This window comes from Hyla sarda, chromosome 7 (genome assembly GCF_029499605.1).
Source record: "Hyla sarda isolate aHylSar1 chromosome 7, aHylSar1.hap1, whole genome shotgun sequence".
Lineage (NCBI taxonomy): Eukaryota > Metazoa > Chordata > Amphibia > Anura > Hylidae > Hyla > Hyla sarda.
The window spans coordinates 233600992-233618987 of record NC_079195.1 but is presented as its reverse complement, the minus strand read 5'-3'; the positions used below and the strand labels follow the sequence as shown (position 1 = coordinate 233618987).

General features: G+C 51.4%; 2 protein-coding genes across 2 annotated transcripts in view; one reads left to right on the top strand and one right to left on the bottom strand.

Moving 5' to 3' along the window:
- The window catches only part of HECTD3 (HECT domain E3 ubiquitin protein ligase 3), a gene marked incomplete in the record, with an annotated part of 27274 nt that extends 21379 nt beyond the window's left edge, over positions 1 to 5895 (bottom strand). Inside the window, 3 exon segments of the mRNA XM_056533111.1 lie at positions 236 to 396; positions 2282 to 2639; positions 5793 to 5895. Coding sequence (XP_056389086.1) covers positions 236 to 396; positions 2282 to 2602 — 482 coding nt within the window.
- A 1555-nt stretch (positions 5896 to 7450) lies between these two features.
- UROD (uroporphyrinogen decarboxylase) lies at positions 7451 to 17148 on the top strand. Its single transcript, XM_056533114.1, is given in 13 exon segments — positions 7451 to 7661; positions 12846 to 12955; positions 13408 to 13463; positions 13465 to 13494; positions 13678 to 13740; positions 13904 to 14071; positions 14074 to 14106; positions 14780 to 14866; positions 14869 to 14943; positions 15024 to 15161; positions 15536 to 15636; positions 15817 to 15883; positions 16765 to 17148. Coding segments are annotated over 13 exon segments (1101 nt in total). The 5' UTR covers positions 7451 to 7647; the 3' UTR covers positions 16924 to 17148.
- Positions 17149 to 17996: the final 848 nt, after the last annotated feature.

The following is a 17996-nucleotide window of genomic DNA, read 5'->3' as shown; positions in this document are numbered from 1 at the left end:
CATCTTCCCAGCAGTGGTGTGTGTCATACATGTATATAAATCTTCCTGGCAGTGACGTGTGTCATACATGTATATACATCTTCCCAGCAGTGGTGTGTGTCATACATGTATATAAATCTTCCTGGCAGTAACGTGTGTCATACATGTATATACATCTTCCCAGCAGTGGTGTGTGTCATACATGTATATAAATCTTCCTGGCAGTAACGTGTGTCATACATGTATATACAGGTACCTGCTGAGGGGCTTGTGATCTATCCCGAATATCTGCTGCTGTCTGGAGGTTTTGTCGGGTGACTCTATGGGCACCAGCCGGTCGCCACCTTCATCCTGGCGGCACAGCAGCACCCAGCCCTCCACCAGCTCACAGCTCTCTCTGTATTCCTCCATCTGCTCCTGGAAAGGACAACAAGGCGTCAGAGATAAAATTACAGGTATATACTGGGGCCCCTCAGGGTCCAACTAAACCGGCCACTGGTGCTGATCCTGAGCTACATCACATCCTCTGCTGCATTCATCCTTCTGCTGGTCACCTCTTCACACCAGCAGAGGGCAGTGGTGCTATGTGATCGCCTGCAGGGATAAGGGCTGACAGAATAGTGAGTGCAGCTATGGAGGATAAGACCTGATGTAACAGCAGAATAATGAGTGCAGCTCTGGAGGATAAGACCTGATGTAACAGCAGAATAATGAGTGCAGCTCTGGAGGATAAGACATGATGTAACAGCAGAATAGTGAGTGCAGCTCTGGAGGATAAGACATGATGTAACAGCAGAATAGTGAGTGCAGCTCTGGAGGATAATACATGATGTAACAGCAGAATAGTGAGTGCAGCTCTGGAGGATAAGACCTGATGTAACAGCAGAATAATGAGTGCAGCTCTGGAGGATAAGACATGATGTAACAGCAGAATAGTGAGTGCAGCTCTGGAGGATAAGACATGATGTAACAGCAGAATAGTGAGTGCAGCTCTGGAGGATAAGACATGATGTAACAGCAGAATAGTGAGTGCAGCTCTGGAGGATAATACATGATGTAACAGCAGAATAGTGAGTGCAGCTCTGGAGGATAAGACCTGATGTAACAGCAGAATAATGAGTGCAGCTCTGGAGGATAAGACATGATGTAACAGCAGAATAGTGAGTGCAGCTCTGGAGGATAAGACATGATGTAACAGCAGAATAGTGAGTGCAGCTCTGGAGGATAAGACATGATGTAACAGCAGAATAGTGAGTGCAGCTCTGGAGGATAAGACATGATGTAACAGCAGAATAGTGAGTGCAGCTCTGGAGGATAAGACATGATGTAACAGCAGAATAGTGAGTGCAGCTCTGGAGGATAAGACATGATGTAACAGCAGAATAGTGAGTGCAGCTCTGGAGGATAAGACATGATGTAACAGCAGAATAGTGAGTGCAGCTCTGGAGGATAAGACATGATGTAACAGCAGAATAGTGAGTGCAGCTCTGGAGGATAAGACATGGTGTAACAGCAGAATAGTGAGCGCAGCTCTGGAGGATAAGACATGATGTAACAGCAGAATAGTGAGCGCAGCTCTGGAGGATAAGACATGATGTAACAGCAGAATAGTGAGTGCAGCTCTGGAGGATAAGACATGATGTAACAGCAGAATAATGAGTGCAGCTCTGGAGGATAAGACATGATGTAACAGCAGAATAGTGAGTGCAGCTCTGGAGGATAAGACATGATGTAACAGCAGAATAGTGAGTGCAGCTCTGGAGGATAATACATGATGTAACAGCAGAATAGTGAGTGCAGCTCTGGAGGATAAGACATGATGTAACAGCAGAATAGTGAGTGCAGCTTTGGAGGATAAGACATGATGTAACAGCAGAATAGTGAGTGCAGCTCTGGAGGATAAGACATGATGTAACAGCAGAATAGTGAGTGCAGCTCTGGAGGACAAGACATGATGTAATAGCAGAATAGTAAGTGCAGCTCTGGAGGATAAGACATAATGTGACAGCAGAATAGTGAGTGCAGGTCTGGAGGATAAGACATGATGTAACAGCAGAATAGTGATTGCAGGTCTGGAGGATAAGACATGATGTAACAGCAGAATAGTGAGTGCAGCTCTGGATGTGACTAGGAGGATAAGATATGATGTAACAGCAGAATAGTGAGTGCAGCTCTGGAGTATAAGACATGATGTAACAGCAGAATAGTGAGTGGAGGACAGAACACCAGATCAGCACCCGCAGAGGAGTACACGTCAGGATTATCTGTATCCCGTCACATGTCTCTTAGCCGTGTTTCCCACCTTGCTCAGCTTCACCCAGAGGCCGTTGGCGTTGCCGTACTCCTCCCCCGTGGCTCGGACGCAGCTCCCTTTGCGGACCTCCACGGTGGCTCGGGACAGCTTCTTGAGGTTCTGCTTGGAGTAGCCCGGGGCCTCCCATACGGTGAGCAGGGAGCGGGCGGAGGACGCGGTGTTTGGGTCCTTGCAGATCTTGTACAGAACCTCCCCGGGGACGTAGCACAGCACCTCAGGGAGCGGCGCCGCACGGCGGAAACACTCGATACTCTCCAGGACACAGCGGATCTGGCCCAGGAGACGGCGCGGGTTACTGGTGTCCAGCATGGCTGCGGACTTAGGAGACCCCAAAAACCTCACTGGCCTGAGGACAATGACACAATCATGTTATTATATGACATCACAGAACCCCCCTATAAGAGCTGACACTATAGAAGGTACGAGCCCCCCTATAAGAGATGACACTATACAAGGTCCGAGCCCCCTATAAGAACTGACACTATACAAGGTACGAGCCCCCCTATAAGAGATGATACTATACAAGGTCCGAGCCCCCCTATAAGAGCTGACACTATACAAGGTACAAGCCCCCCTATAAGAGATGACACTATACAAGGTACGAGCCCCCCTATAAGAGCTGACACTATACAAGGTACGAGCCCCCCTATAAGAGATGACACTATACAAGGTACGAGCCCCCCTATAAGAGATGACACTATACAAGGTACGAGCCCCCCTATAAGAGCTGACACTATACAAGGTCCGAGCCCCCCTATAAGAGATGACACTATACAAGGTACGAGCCCCCTATAAGAACTGACACTATACAAGGTACGAGCCCCCCTATAACAGCTGACACTATACAAGGTACGAGCCCCCCTATAAGAGATGACACTATACAAGGTCCGAGCCCCCCTATAAGAGATGACACTATACAAGGTCCGAGCCCCCCTATAAGAGATGACACTATACAAGGTCCGAGCCCCCCTATAACAGTTGACACTATACAAGGTACGAGCCCCCCTATAAGAGATGACACTATACAAGGTCCGAGCCCCCTATAAGAGATGACACTATACAAGGTACGAGCCCCCTATAAGAACTGACACTATACAAGGTACGAGCCCCCCTATAACAGCTGACACTATACAAGGTACGAGCCCCCCTATAAGAGATGACACTATACAAGGTACGAGCCCCCCTATAAGAGATGACACTATACAAGGTCCGAGCCCCCCTATAAGAGATGACACTATACAAGGTACGAGCCCCCCTATAAGAGCTGACACTATACAAGGTCCGAGCCCCCCTAGAAGAGATGACACTATACAAGGTCCGAGCCCCCCCTATAAGAGCTGACACTATACAAGGTACAAGCCCCCCTATAAGAGATGACACTATACAAGGTCCGAGCCCCCCCTATAAGAGATGACACTATACAAGGTCCGAGCCCCCTATAAGAGCTGACACTATACAAGGTATGAGCCCCCGTATAAGAGCTGACACTATACAAGGTACGAGCCCCCCTATAAGAGCTGACACTATACAAGGTACGAGCCCCCCTATAAGAGCTGACACTATACAAGGTACGAGCCCCCCTATAAGAGCTGACACTATACAAGGTACGAGCCCCCTATAAGAGATGACACTATACAAGGTCCGAGCCCCCCTATAAGAGATGATACTATACAAGGTCCGAGCCCCCCTATAAGAGCTGACACTATACAAGGTACAAGCCCCCCTATAAGAGCTGACACTATACAAGGTACAAGCCCCCCTATAAGAGCTGACACTATACAAGGTACAAGCCCCCCTATAAGAGATGACACTATACAAGGTACAAGCCCCCCTATAAGAGATGACACTATACAAGGTACGAGCCCCCCTATAAGAGATGACACTATACAAGGTACGAGCCCCCCTATAAGAGCTGACACTATACAAGGTACAAGCCCCCCTATAAGAGATGACACTATACAAGGTACGATCCCCCCTATAAGAGATGACACTATACAAGGTACGATCCCCCCTATAAGAGATGACACTATACAAGGTACGAGCCCCCCTATAAGAGATAACACTATACAAGCTCCGAGCCTGGTGGTGTACACAGGAGGAATTTATAGATTTACACTGGATACAGTATATACTGGTCATAAATAGATGACAGGCTGTATACACATCCTATAGGTGATGACAGGCTGTATACAGACCCTATAGGTGATGACAGGCTGTATACACCTCCTATAGGTGATGACAGGCTGTATACACATCGTATAGGTGATGACAGGCTGTATATACATCCTATAGGTGATGACAAGCTGTATACACATCCTATAGGTGATGACAGGCTGTATATACATCCTATAGGTGATGACAGGCTGTGTACAGACCCTATAGATGATGACAGGCTGTATACATACCCTATAGATGATGACAGGCTGTATACACATCCTATAGGTGATGACAGGCTGTATACAGACCCTATAGATGATGACAGGCTGTATACATCCTATAGGTAATGACAGGCTGTATACACAACCTATAGGTGATGACAGGCTGTATACACATCCTATAGGTGATGACAGGCTGTATACACATCCTATAGGTGATGACAGGCTGTATACACATCCTATAGGTGATGACAGGCTGTATACACATCCTATAGGTGATGACAGGCTGTATACACCTCCTATAGGTGATGACAGGCTGTATACACCTCCTATAGGTGATGACAGGCTGTATACATACCCTATAGGTGATGACAGGCTGTATACAGACCCTATAGATGATGACAGGCTGTATACACATCCTATAGGTGATGGCAGGCTGTATACACATCTTATAGGTGATGACAGGCTGTATACACATCCTATAGGTGATGACAGGCTGTATACCCATCCTATAGGTGATGACAGGCTGTATACACACCCTATAGGTGATGACAGGCTGTATACACATCCTGTAGGTGATGACAGGCTGTATACCCATCCTATAGGTGATGACAGGCTGTATACACCTCCTATAGGTGATGACAGGCTGTATACAGACCCTATATGTGATGATAGGCTGTATACACAACCTATAGGTGATGACAGGCTGTACACACATCCTATAGGTGATGACATGCTGTATACACCTCCTATAGGTGATGACAGGCTGTATACACCTCCTATAGGTGATGACAGGCTGTATACGCATCCTATAGGTGATGACAGGCTGTATACACCTCCTATAGGTGATGACAGGCTGTATACGCATCCTATAGGTGATGACAGGCTGTATACACATCCTATAGGTGATGACAGGCTGTATACCCATCCTATAGGTGATGACAGGCTGTATACACATCCTATAGGTGATGACAGGCTGTATACAGACCCTATAGGTGACGACAGGCTGTATACATCATATAGGCGCTGGGATATGAACTGTATACAGCAGACAGGTCTATATAGAGCCGGATATACAGGGTGGATATATCTATAGGACTCTGTACACACAGGCGGCTTCTCACCTCCGATCCCGGAATCACCGATCATCAGAGCCCGGAGCGGAAGAACGAGAGCCGAACCCGGAACTACAGCTACCGTATATCCCCGAGGAGCCGCGCACCAGAGCAGAGAGAATGCGGGGAGATCAGCAGATCGCACCACACACCATAGAATTAGATACAGCAGCAATATCATGTATCAAAGAGTTAGATACAGAAACTCTGCAGACAGTATTACACATTAGAGAATTAGATACAGCAGCACAGCAGACAGTATTATTAGATACAACAGTGATAGGATTAGATACAGCATGTGGTAGGATTAGATACAGCATGTGGTAGGATTAGATACAGCATGTGGTAGGATTGGATACAGCAGCTCAGCAGACAGAATTATTAGATACAACAGTGATAGGATTAGATACAACAGTGGTAGGATTTGATACAGCCTGTGGTAGGATTAGATACAACCTGTGGTAGGATTAGATACAGCATGTGATAGGATTAAAAACCTTGGCTCATAATACAATATCACACATGGTAGGATTAGATACATCAGCTCTGCAGACAATATCATACATAATAAGCTTAGATACAGTGGTTTCGCAGAATGTATCTTATGATGAGCTTAGATACATTGGGTTTCTCACTTTGTTGAGAAGGCTGAGTTGACAGGATCCGGCGCGGTCCTGGGTCCCTCCCTACTGGGCGCCCTCGGATAACGTTATCTGGTGGACGCCAGAAGGGAGGACGCGGCGTTATCTCCGGTCACATCTGACCCCGAAGCCGCTTATCCCCTCAGGCCTCGTGTTCTCGCTCATTCTGCCATTCTGGGACTTGTAGTTGCAGGAGACACAGGAAACCCCCCCCCAATTCTAGAGCAGTGTTTCTCAACCAGGGCGATTCCAGCTGTTGCAAAACTACAACTCCCAGCATGCCCGGGCTTGCTGGGATTTGTAGTTTTGCAACAGCACAAGGCACCCTGGTTGGGAAAAAGTGGCCATAGGCTGTCCGGCATGCTGGGAGTTGTAGTTTTGCAACAGCACGAGGCACCTTGGTTGGGAAAAAGTGGGCAAAGGCTGTCCGGGCATGCTGGGAATTGTAGTTTTGCAACAGCTGGAGGCACCTTGGTTTGGAAAAAGTGGGCAAAGGCAGTCCGGGCATGCTGGGAATTGTAGTTTTGCAACAGCTGGAGGTAACATGGTTGGGAAAAAGTTGCCAAAGTCTGTGCGGGCATGCTGGGAGTTGTAGTTTTGCAACAGCTGGAGGCACCTTGGTTGGGAAAAAGAGGCCGAAGGCTGTCCGGGCATGCTGGGAGTTATAGTTTTGCAACAGCTGGAGGCACCCTATTTGTGAAACAATGGCCAACAGATGTCCGGGCATGCTGGGAGTTGTAGTTATGTAACAGCTGGAGACACACTGGTCAGGAAACACAAGCTGTAAATCTGGTCCGTCCTGCTGTATTGTTACTACAGGAATAAAACCCTTACAACTATATGGGGGTTTTCACTGTCCGCCACTCAATGGAAATTCATAGCAAAGAAGTGTGGCTGGGATTTGTAGTTCACCAGGAATCAGACTAAATAATCTCATCCAGATCGAGCTCATGTGCGCTCCGACTATAATCAATACGGTAAGGTCATGGCTCCGCCCCGCCCCACCTCCTGTCGCTTAGTAACGCACGTTGTGTTCTCAATCCTGATTGGACAGCGGGGAGGCCTCCAGCCAATGACTGCTGCTCTTCTTTTCTTATTAAGTAACGGAGGGGCGTGGTGTATGGGTAGGCGGGGCTATGGCTGCGCCCATGTGGAGGCGTGGACTAGAGGGAGAAGCCTGAGGTCGGCGGAGACTTCACTGAGATCACCTGACACTGAGCAGCATGGAGCAACTGAAGTGAGTGTGAGCGGGGGTCAGGGGTCACCGGCCGAAACGGGGGAAGGAGTACAGGATGGGGGGTCCTGTATTAGTCACTATAAGAGATGGGGGGGGGGGTCCTGTATTAGTCACTATAAGAGATGGGGGGGGGGTCCTGTATTAGTCACTATAAGAGATGGGGGGGTCCTGTATTAGTCACTATAAGAGATGGGGGGGGGGGGTCTTGTATTAGTCACTATAAGAGATGGGGGGGTCCTGTATTAGTCACTATAAGAGATGGGGGGGGTCCTGTATTAGTCACTATAAGAGATGGGGGGGTCCTGTATTAGTCACTATAAGAGATGGGGGGGGGTCCTGTATTAGTCACTATAAGAGATGGGGGGGGGTCCTGTATTAGTCACTATAAGAGATGGGGGGGGGGGTCCTGTATTAGTCACTATAAGAGATGGGGGGGGGGTCCTGTATTAGTCACTATAAGAGATGGGGGGGTCCTGTATTAGTCACTATAAGAGATGGGGGGGGGTCCTGTATTAGTCACTATAAGAGATGGGGGGGGGGGGGTCCTGTATTAGTCACTATAAGAGATGGGGGGGGGTCCTGTATTAGTCACTATAAGAGATGGGGGGGGGTCCTGTATTAGTCACTATAAGAGATGGGGGGGGGGGTCCTGTATTAGTCACTATAAGAGATGGGGGGGGGTCCTGTATTAGTCACTATAAGAGATGGGGGGGGGTCCTGTATTAGTCACTATAAGAGATGGGGGGGGGGGTCCTGTATTAGTCACTATAAGAGATGGGGGGGGGGTCCTGTATTAGTCACTATAAGAGATGGGGGGGTCCTGTATTAGTCACTATAAGAGATGGGGGGGGGGGTCCTGTATTGGTCACTATAAGAGATGGGGGGGGGTCCTGTATTAGTCACTATAAGAGATGGGGGGGTCCTGTATTAGTCACTATAAGAGATGGGGGGGGGTCCTGTATTAGTCACTATAAGAGATGGGGGGGGGGGTCCTGTATTAGTCACTATAAGAGATGGGGGGGTCCTGTATTAGTCACTATAAGAGATGGGGGGGGTCCTGTATTAGTCACTATAAGAGATGGGGGGGGGGGTCCTGTATTAGTCACTATAAGAGATGGGGGGGGGGGTCCTGTATTGGTCACTATAAGAGATGGGGGGGGTCCTGTATTAGTCACTATAAGAGATGGGGGGGGGGGTCCTGTATTGGTCACTATAAGAGATGGGGGGGGGGTCCTGTATTGGTCACTATAAGAGATGGGGGGGGTCCTGTATTAGTCACTATAAGAGATGGGGGGGGGGGGGTCCTGTATTGGTCACTATAAGAGATGGGGGGGGGGTCCTGTATTGGTCACTATAAGAGATGGGGGGGGGGGTCCTGTATTGGTCACTATAAGAGATGGGGGGGGGTCCTGTATTAGTCACTATAAGAGATGGGGGGGGGGGGGGGGTCCTGTATTAGTCACTATAAGAGATGGGGGGGGGGGGTCCTGTATTAGTCACTATAAGAGATGGGGGGGGGGGTCCTGTATTAGTCACTATAAGAGATGGGGGGGGGGGTCCTGTATTAGTCACTATAAGAGATGGGGGGGGGGTCCTGTATTAGTCACTATAAGAGATGGGGGGGGGGGTCCTGTATTAGTCACTATAAGAGATGGGGGGGGGGGTCCTGTATTGGTCACTATAAGAGATGGGGGGGGGGTCCTGTATTAGTCACTATAAGAGATGGGGGGGGGGTCCTGTATTAGTCACTATAAGAGATGGGGGGGGGTCCTGTATTAGTCACTATAAGAGATGGGGGGGGGGTCCTGTATTGGTCACTATAATAGATGGGGGGGGTCCTGTATTGGTCACTATAATAGATGGGGGGGGGGGTCCTGTATTAGTCACTATAAGAGATGGGGGGGGGGGGTCTTGTATTGGGGGTCCTATAAGTCTGGCTCTTCCTGGCGGAGACAGGTTCAGGGGCCACAGATTAGTTACAGGAGGAGGTCCGATTCTAATGCCGGGGGCCACAGATTAGTTACAGGAGGAGGTCCGATTCTAATGCCGGGGGCCACAGATTAGTTACAGGAGGAGGTCCGATTCTTATGCCTGGGGCCACAGATTAGTTACAGGAGGAGGTCCGATTCTTATGCCGGGGGCCACAGATTAGTTACAGGAGGAGGTCCGATTCTAATGCCGGGGGCCACAGATTAGTTACAGGAGGAGGTCCGATTCTTATGCCGGGGGCCACAGATTAGTTACAGGAGGAGGTCCGATTCTAATGCCGGGGGCCACAGATTAGTTACAGGAGGAGGTCCGATTCTTATGCCGGGGGCCACAGATTAGTTACAGGAGGAGGTCCGATTCTTATGCCGGGGGCCACAGATTAGTTACAGGAGGAGGTCCGATTCTAATGCCGGGGGCCACAGATTAGTTACAGGAGGAGGTCCGATTCTTATGCCGGGGGCCACAGATTAGTTACAGGAGGAGGTCCGATTCTTATGCCGGGGGCCACAGATTAGTTACAGGAGGAGGTCCGATTCTAATGCCGGGGGCCACAGATTAGTTACAGGAGGAGGTCCGATTCTTATGCCGGGGGCCACAGATTAGTTACAGGAGGAGGTCCGATTCTAATGCCGGGGGCCACAGATTAGTTACAGGAGGAGGTCCGATTCTTATGCCGGGGGCCACAGATTAGTTACAGGAGGAGGTCCGATTCTTATGCCGGGGGCCACAGATTAGTTACAGGAGGAGGTCCGATTCTTATGCCGGGGGCCACAGATTAGTTACAGGAGGAGGTCCGATTCTTATGCCGGGGGCCACAGATTAGTTACAGGAGGAGGTCCGATTCTAATGCCGGGGGCCACAGATTAGTTACAGGAGGAGGTCCGATTCTTATGCCGGGGGCCACAGATTAGTTACAGGAGGAGGTCCGATTCTAATGCCGGGGGCCACAGATTAGTTACAGGAGGAGGTCCGATTCTAATGCCGGGGGCCACAGATTAGTTACAGGAGGAGGTCCGATTCTAATGCCGGGGGCCACAGATTAGTTACAGGAGGAGGTCCGATTCTAATGCCGGGGGCCACAGATTAGTTACAGGAGGAGGTCCGATTCTAATGCCGGGGGCCACAGATTAGTTACAGGAGGAGGTCCGATTCTTATGCCGGGGGCCACAGATTAGTTACAGGAGGAGGTCCGATTCTTATGCCGGGGGCCACAGATTAGTTACAGGAGGAGGTCCGATTCTAATGCCGGGGGCCACAGATTAGTTACAGGAGGAGGTCCGATTCTTATGCCGGGGGCCACAGATTAGTTACAGGAGGAGGTCCGATTCTTATGCCGGGGGCCACAGATTAGTTACAGGAGGAGGTCCGATTCTAATGCCGGGGGCCACAGATTAGTTACAGGAGGAGGTCCGATTCTAATGCCGGGGGCCACAGATTAGTTACAGGAGGAGGTCCGATTCTTATGCCGGGGGCCACAGATTAGTTACAGGAGGAGGTCCGATTCTTATGCCGGGGGCCACAGATTAGTTACAGGAGGAGGTCCGATTCTTATGCCGGGGGCCACAGATTAGTTACAGGAGGAGGTCCGATTCTTATGCCGGGGGCCACAGATTAGTTACAGGAGGAGGTCCTTACAGGAGGAGGTCCGATTCTAATGCCGGGGGGCCACAGATTAGTTACAGGAGGAGGTTCCGATTCTAATGCCGGGGGGCCACAGATTAGTTACAGGAGGAGGTCCGATTTCTAATGCCGGGGGGCCACAGATTAGTTACAGGAGGAGGTCCGATTCTAATGCCGGGGGCCACAGATTAGTTTACAGGAGGAGGTCCGATTCTTATGCCGGGGGGCCACAGATTAGTTTACAGGAGGAGGTCCGATTCTAATGCCGGGGGGCCCACAGATTAGTTACAGGAGGAGGTCCGATTCTAATGCCGGGGGCCACAGATTAGTTTACAGGAGGGAGGTCCGATTCTAATGCCGGGGGGCCCACAGATTAGTTACAGGAGGAGGTCCGATTCTAATGCCGGGGGCCACAGATTAGTTACAGGAGGAGGTCCGATTCTTATGCCGGGGGCCACAGATTAGTTACAGGAGGAGGTCCCGATTCTTATGCCGGGGGGCCACAGTTCAGAGGACCACTGGGATTTATACAATATCTGATCCTGAACCCTAATAGTTTCTCTGGGGTCACACAAGGTCATGTAGCCCCCCATATATATTACAGGTGGTGACATTTGGGGGGATCATCCAGGAGGACGTCTCTGGTGTCGGTCCGCCCCGTGTCAGCAGGGTGCGCCCCCCCCCCCCATCCCCTCTGATGGTTTTGTCTGCAGTCGAGAGATAAGAGGATCTGGGCCCCGAACCCTGCAGACATGACAGATGGTGAGGAGCGGCCCCCGGAGATCTGTCAGATCAGCTGTCTGTTCTCTATATTTTGGGGGGGGGGGGGGGGGGGAGAGATCAGCAGGAATCCGCTGTCTGTTTCTCTATATTGGGGGGGGGAGATCAGCAGGATCCGCTGTCTGCTCTCTATATTGGGGGGGGGGGAGATCAGCAGGATCCGCTGTCTGTTTCTCTATAATGGGGGGGGGGGGAGATCAGCAGGATCCGCTGTCTGCTCTCTATATTGGGGGGGGGGGGGAGATCAGCAGGATCCGCTGTCTGCTCTCTATATTGGGGGGGGGGGGGGAGATCAGCAGGATCCGCTGTCTGCTCTCTATATTGGGGGGGGGGGGGAGATCAGCAGGATCCGCTGTCCTGTTCTGTATATTGGGGGGGGGGGGGGGGGGGAGATCAGCAGGATCCGCTGTCCTGCTCTCTATATTGGGGGGGGGGGGATCAGCAGGATCCGCTGTCTGTTCTCTATATTTGGGGGGGGGGGGGGGGGGAGAGATCAGCAGGATCCGCTGTCTGCTCTCTATATTGGGGGGGGGGGGGAGATCAGCAGGATCCGCTGTCCTGCTCTCTATATTGGGGGGGGGGGGGATCAGCAGGATCCGCTGTCTGTTCTCTATAATTGGGGGGGGAGGAGGATCAGCGGCTTTAGATGGTTTCCAGCAGCTGCTTATCTCCCTCTAATACAACAAGAAACTCTGAATATATAATGAGACCAGCCTCAGGGGGCGGAGCCTTCTCTCCATGTATTTCTGATGTTTTTGTTACAATGTTTGCAGTGATCTCCGCTCTTCTCCTCAGGCCTCAGGACTTCCCAGCTCTAAAGAACGACACATTCCTGCGCGCTGCCCGGGGAGAGGAAGTGCCCGCCATGTGCCTGTGTGGGTGTATGCGACAGGCGGGGCAGATACCTGCCCAGGTAGGGGGGCGGAGCCTAAACTAGTGATCTGCAGCCAGAGGATGTCTGCGGGGGGCCTGATGGGGGGGGTCGGTGGGTTGTCTGCGGGGGCCTGATGGGGGGGGGGGGGGGCGGTGGTTTGTCTGCGGGGGGCCTGATTGGGGGGGGGGGGGGGCGGTGGTTGTCTGCGGGGGGCCTGATGGGGGGGGGGGGGGGGGCGGGTGGTTGTCTGCGGGGGCCCTGATGGGGGGGTCCGGTGGTTGTCTGCGGGGGCCTGATGGGGGGGGGGGGGGGTCAGGGCCCTTGGGAAAGAAGAGGTTGTCATGTGAAACACACGGGTCTGGCATAGAGAACAGGGTTGGGGGTCGGCTGTGCACATGCTGGGGGTAGTAGTGGTTGTCCCTGTATTAAAGTGGGTGCAGTGCTGCCCTCTAATGGCCCGGACCTAAAACTTGTATGTTCTTGTGGCAGAATTCCGGGAGACTCGCGCCGCTCAGGATTTTTTTGCTTCATGTCGGAGTCCCAGAGGTCTGCTGCGAGCTGACGCTACAGGTAACTATGGAAACGGGGGGTGGGGGGGGGCTAGGTATTGGGGGGGGAGTTTGAGCTCTGGTCTGGTACCTGGGGGGGGGCAGCAAGTATTATGGGGGATGTTGAGCTCTGGCTCCTGGGGGGGGGGGGGGTATTATAGGGGGGGGGGCATCTGCTGTGACCTCTTTGTCTCTTCCTCTGCAGCCGTTGCGCCGTTTCCCCTTAGACGCTGCGATCATCTTCTCGGACATCCTGGTGATTCCGCAGGTAACGCTGTCATATTATACATCATCTATGTCCCCCACCACAAGAGGGCGCCAGAAACCCTCAGGGACTTATTGGGATGTGGCCCCCTCATGTGTCCCCTGTAGTTTCAGACTTAAAGGGGCCGCACACATTAAGGCCTCGTTCTGTCTCCTCCCACATTCAGGCGCTGGGGGATGGAGATTCCGCATGGAGCCGGGGCGGGGGACCCGTATTTCCTGAGCCTCTTAAGGGCCCCGAAGATCTGCAGAAGCTGAAGCCTGTGGTGGACGTGTCGGAGGATCTGGGCTACGTTTTCCGGGCGATCACCCTGACACGACATAAAATATCCGGGACAGGTTCCCTCTAATCGGGTTCACCGGCGCTCCGGTAAGTGTCTGCTGGGGGAGGGAGTGGCAAAGGGCATGTTCAGTGACAGGGGAGGGGGGCGCTGCGGACAGGTTCAGTGGCGGGGGGAGGGGGCGCTGTGGCCAGGTTTAGTGACTGGGGAAGAGGGCGCTGCGGGCAGGTTTCAGTGGCGGGGGAGGGGGCGCTGCGGGCAGGTTCAGTGGCGGGGGGCGCTGCGGGCAGGTTCAGTGGCGGGGGCGCTGCGGGGCAGGTTCAGTGGCGGGGGCGCTGCGGGCAGGTTTCAGTGGCGGGGGGCGCTGCGGGCAGGTTCAGTGGCGGGGGGCGCTGCGGGCAGGTTCAGTGGCGGGGGCGCTGCTGCGGGCCAGGTTTCAGTGGCGGGGGCGCTGCGGGGCAGGTTCAGTGGCGGGGGCGCTGCGGGCAGGTTCAGTGGGCGGGGGCGCTGCGGGCAGGTTTCAGTGGTGGGGGGGAGGGGGCGCTGCGGGGCAGGTTCAGTGGTGGGGGGGAGGGGGCGCTGCGGGCAGGTGCAGTGGCGGGGGGAGGGGGCGCTGCGGGCGGGGGGGAGGGGGGCGCTGCGGGGCGGGGGGAGGGGGCCGCTGCGGGCAGGTTCAGTGGCGGGGGGCGCTGGGGGCGGGGGCTCTGTGGGCGGGGGGCGCTGCGGGCAGGTTCAGTGACCCCGTGTCCCTCCTCCTTACAGTGGACGCTGATGACCTACATGATAGAAGGCGGCGGCTCCAACACAATGTCCAAAGCCAAGCAATGGCTCTACCAGCACCCGGGCGCCAGTCCACCAGCTGCTGGCAGCTCCTCACGGACGTCATCGTGGACTATCTGGTGGGGCAGGTGGCGGCCGGAGCACAGGTAAAGTGGGGGGGGGGGTCTCTGGGGGGATGGTGGTGTTTCGGGGTCCCTGTACACTCACCCCCCTCTCGCTCCCCCAGGCTCTGCAGGTCTTCGAGTCTCACGCCGGCTGCCTCGGCCCCCAGCAGTTTGCCGATTTCTCGTTGCCGTATCTCCGGGGAATCTCCTGCCGGGTGAAGAAGAAGCTGAAGGCGGACGGACTGGAGCAGGTGCCTATGGTGAGTCCGGGGTCATGTGACGGCGTAGAGATGACATCACAATAATAGTCCACACCCCCAAACTCCAGCTCAGGGGGGGGAAACGGAGGCTCCGCATCTCATGTCCTGCAGTTCTCTAACCTTTATCCTGTTGACACAGCTGAGGGTTTGTTACAGTGTATCAGCCTGTGCCTTCTAGGTTGGGGCAGAAGTAAATCTCCCAGCATGCTCGGCAGCAGGATTTCCCAGCCTGTGGTTCTCCAGCTGTTGCAAAACTACAACTCCCAGCATGCACGGACAGCCGAAGGAATCCTATGGGGGATGGTGGAAATGTTAGATTCTATGTAGATCATCGCCTCCTGGTGGTCATTGTAACGTGATGTTCTGTCTCACAGATCGTCTTCGCCAAAGACGCACATTACGCCTTAGAGGATCTGTCCCAGTCGGATTATGAGGTGGTCGGACTGGACTGGACCATCCGACCCCAGGAGGCCAGGTGAGCGGGGCCCCCGGGGTATCACACTGCGGGGCCCCATCCTGTACACAACTGTTCATATACCGAGCATCCTCACTGTAAATGGTTAATCCTGACATAATGGACATCGCTTCACCCCATAATCTACATCACGACACCCTGAAACCTCCCAGAACCTCAACCTCTGACCCTTCATTACAGAGAGAAAACGGGAAAGAGAGTCACCCTGCAGGGAAACCTGGACCCGTGTGCGCTGTACGCCAGCAAGGTGATCAGACCGTATTATAGCAGTTATATTCCTGTATATAGGAGCAGTATTATAGTAGTTATATTCTTGTATATAGGAGGCAGTATTATAGTAGTTATATTCTTGTATATAGGAGCAGTATTATAGTAGTTATATTCTTGTATATAGGAGCAGTATTATAGTAGTTATATTCTTGTATATAGGGGCAGTATTATGGTAGTTATATTCCTGTATATAGGAGCAGTATTATGGTAGTTATATTCTTGTGTACAGGGGGCAGTATTATAGTAGTTATATTCTTGTATATAGGAGCAGTATTATAGTAGTTATATTCTTGTATATAGGAGCAGTATTATAGTAGTTATATTCCTGTATATAGGAGCAGTATTATAGTAGTTATATTCTTGTATATAGGAGCAGTATTATAGTAGTTATATTCTTGTATATAGGAGCAGTATTATAGTAGTTATATTCTTGTATATAGGAGCAGTATTATAGTAGTTATATTCTTGTATATAGGAGCAGTATTATAGTAGTTATAGTCTTGTATATAGGAGGCAGTATTATAGTAGTTATATTCTTGTATATAGGAGACAGTATTATAGTAGTTATATTCTTGTATATAGGAGCAGTATTATAGTAGGTATATTCTTGTATATAGGAGCAGTATTATAGTAGTTATATTCTTGTATATAGGAGCAGTATTATAGTAGTTATATTCTTGTATATAGGACCAGTATTATAGTAGTTATAGTCTTGTATATAGGAGTAGTATTATAGTAGTTATATTCTTGTATATAGGAGGCAGTATTATAGTAGTTATATTCTTGTATATAGGAGGCAGTATTATAGTAGTTATATTTCCCTATAGTTTTGTCTAACTTCTTGTCCGGTCTTTGCAGGAGAACATTGAGGAGATGGTGAAGAAGATGCTGGAGGCCTTCGGGTGTCGGGGTTACATCGCTAACTTGGGTCACGGTTTGTATCCTGATATGGACCCCGAGCACGTTGGGGCCTTTATTTCTGCTGTACATAAATATTCTGAGAAGAAGGAGAACTAAGGGCGGAGTGGTGAGAAGTCTGATCTAGTTGAGAACGTTCAGGAGCTGCTGCCCTCCGGGGGGGTTAATAATAAGAAGTGACCTCCAGCCCCCCTGGACCCGGCCTTGTCTGGACTCTGGGTCTGTCCTCATCCCTGTACAGAGGCTTCATAGAGCCGGAAAAAATGTTACATCCACCCAGTAATTGTGTCTGAGATGCAGAATAAAATGGGCTCTGAACCGTCATGTTTGCGGTGTGTGGTGATGTCGCCTGCAGTGTGGGAGCGCCTCCTATTTTAGGGAGTGATTTTATATTAATTTTTCCAAATACCATTTGAGATGTAAGGGACGGATTTCTACAATTATTAAGACTTGAACATGTTTTTCAAAACCTTTAATATTTCTAATATTCTGGTCTGATTAAAGGAGTAGTCCAGTGGTGATTCAGTGGTTTACAACTTATCCCCTATCTTAAGGATAGGGGATAAGTTGCAGATCGCGGGGGTCCGACCCCTGGGGCCCCCCGCGATCTCCTGTACGGAGCCCCGACAGCCCGCGGGAAGGGGGCGTGTCGACCTGCGCACGAAGCGGCGGCCGGCACGCCCCCTCAATACAACTCTATGGCAGAGCCGAAGCGCTGCCTTCGGCAATCTCCGGCTCTGCCATTGAGATGTATTGAGGGGGCGTGTCGGCCGCCGCCTCGTGCGGGGGTCGACACCCGCTATCTCGGCGGAGAGCCGGGGCCCCGTACAGAGAGATCGCAGGGGGCCCCAGCGGTCGGACCCCCCGCGATCTCAAACTCATCCCCTATCCTTAGGATAGGGGATAAGTTTTTCACCACTGGACTACCCCTTTAAGTTCTGTGTGTGTCAACCCAAACCATTAAAGGGGTACTACCGTGTAAAACTTTTTTTTTTTTAATCAACTGGTGCCAGAAAGTGAAACAGATTTGTAAATCACTTCTATAAAAAAATCTTAAAATCCTTCCAGTACATTTTATGGGCTGTATACAACAGAAGAAATGCTTTTCTTTTTGGATTTCTCTGATGTCATGACCACAGTGCTCTCTGCTGACCATATTAGGAACTGTCCAG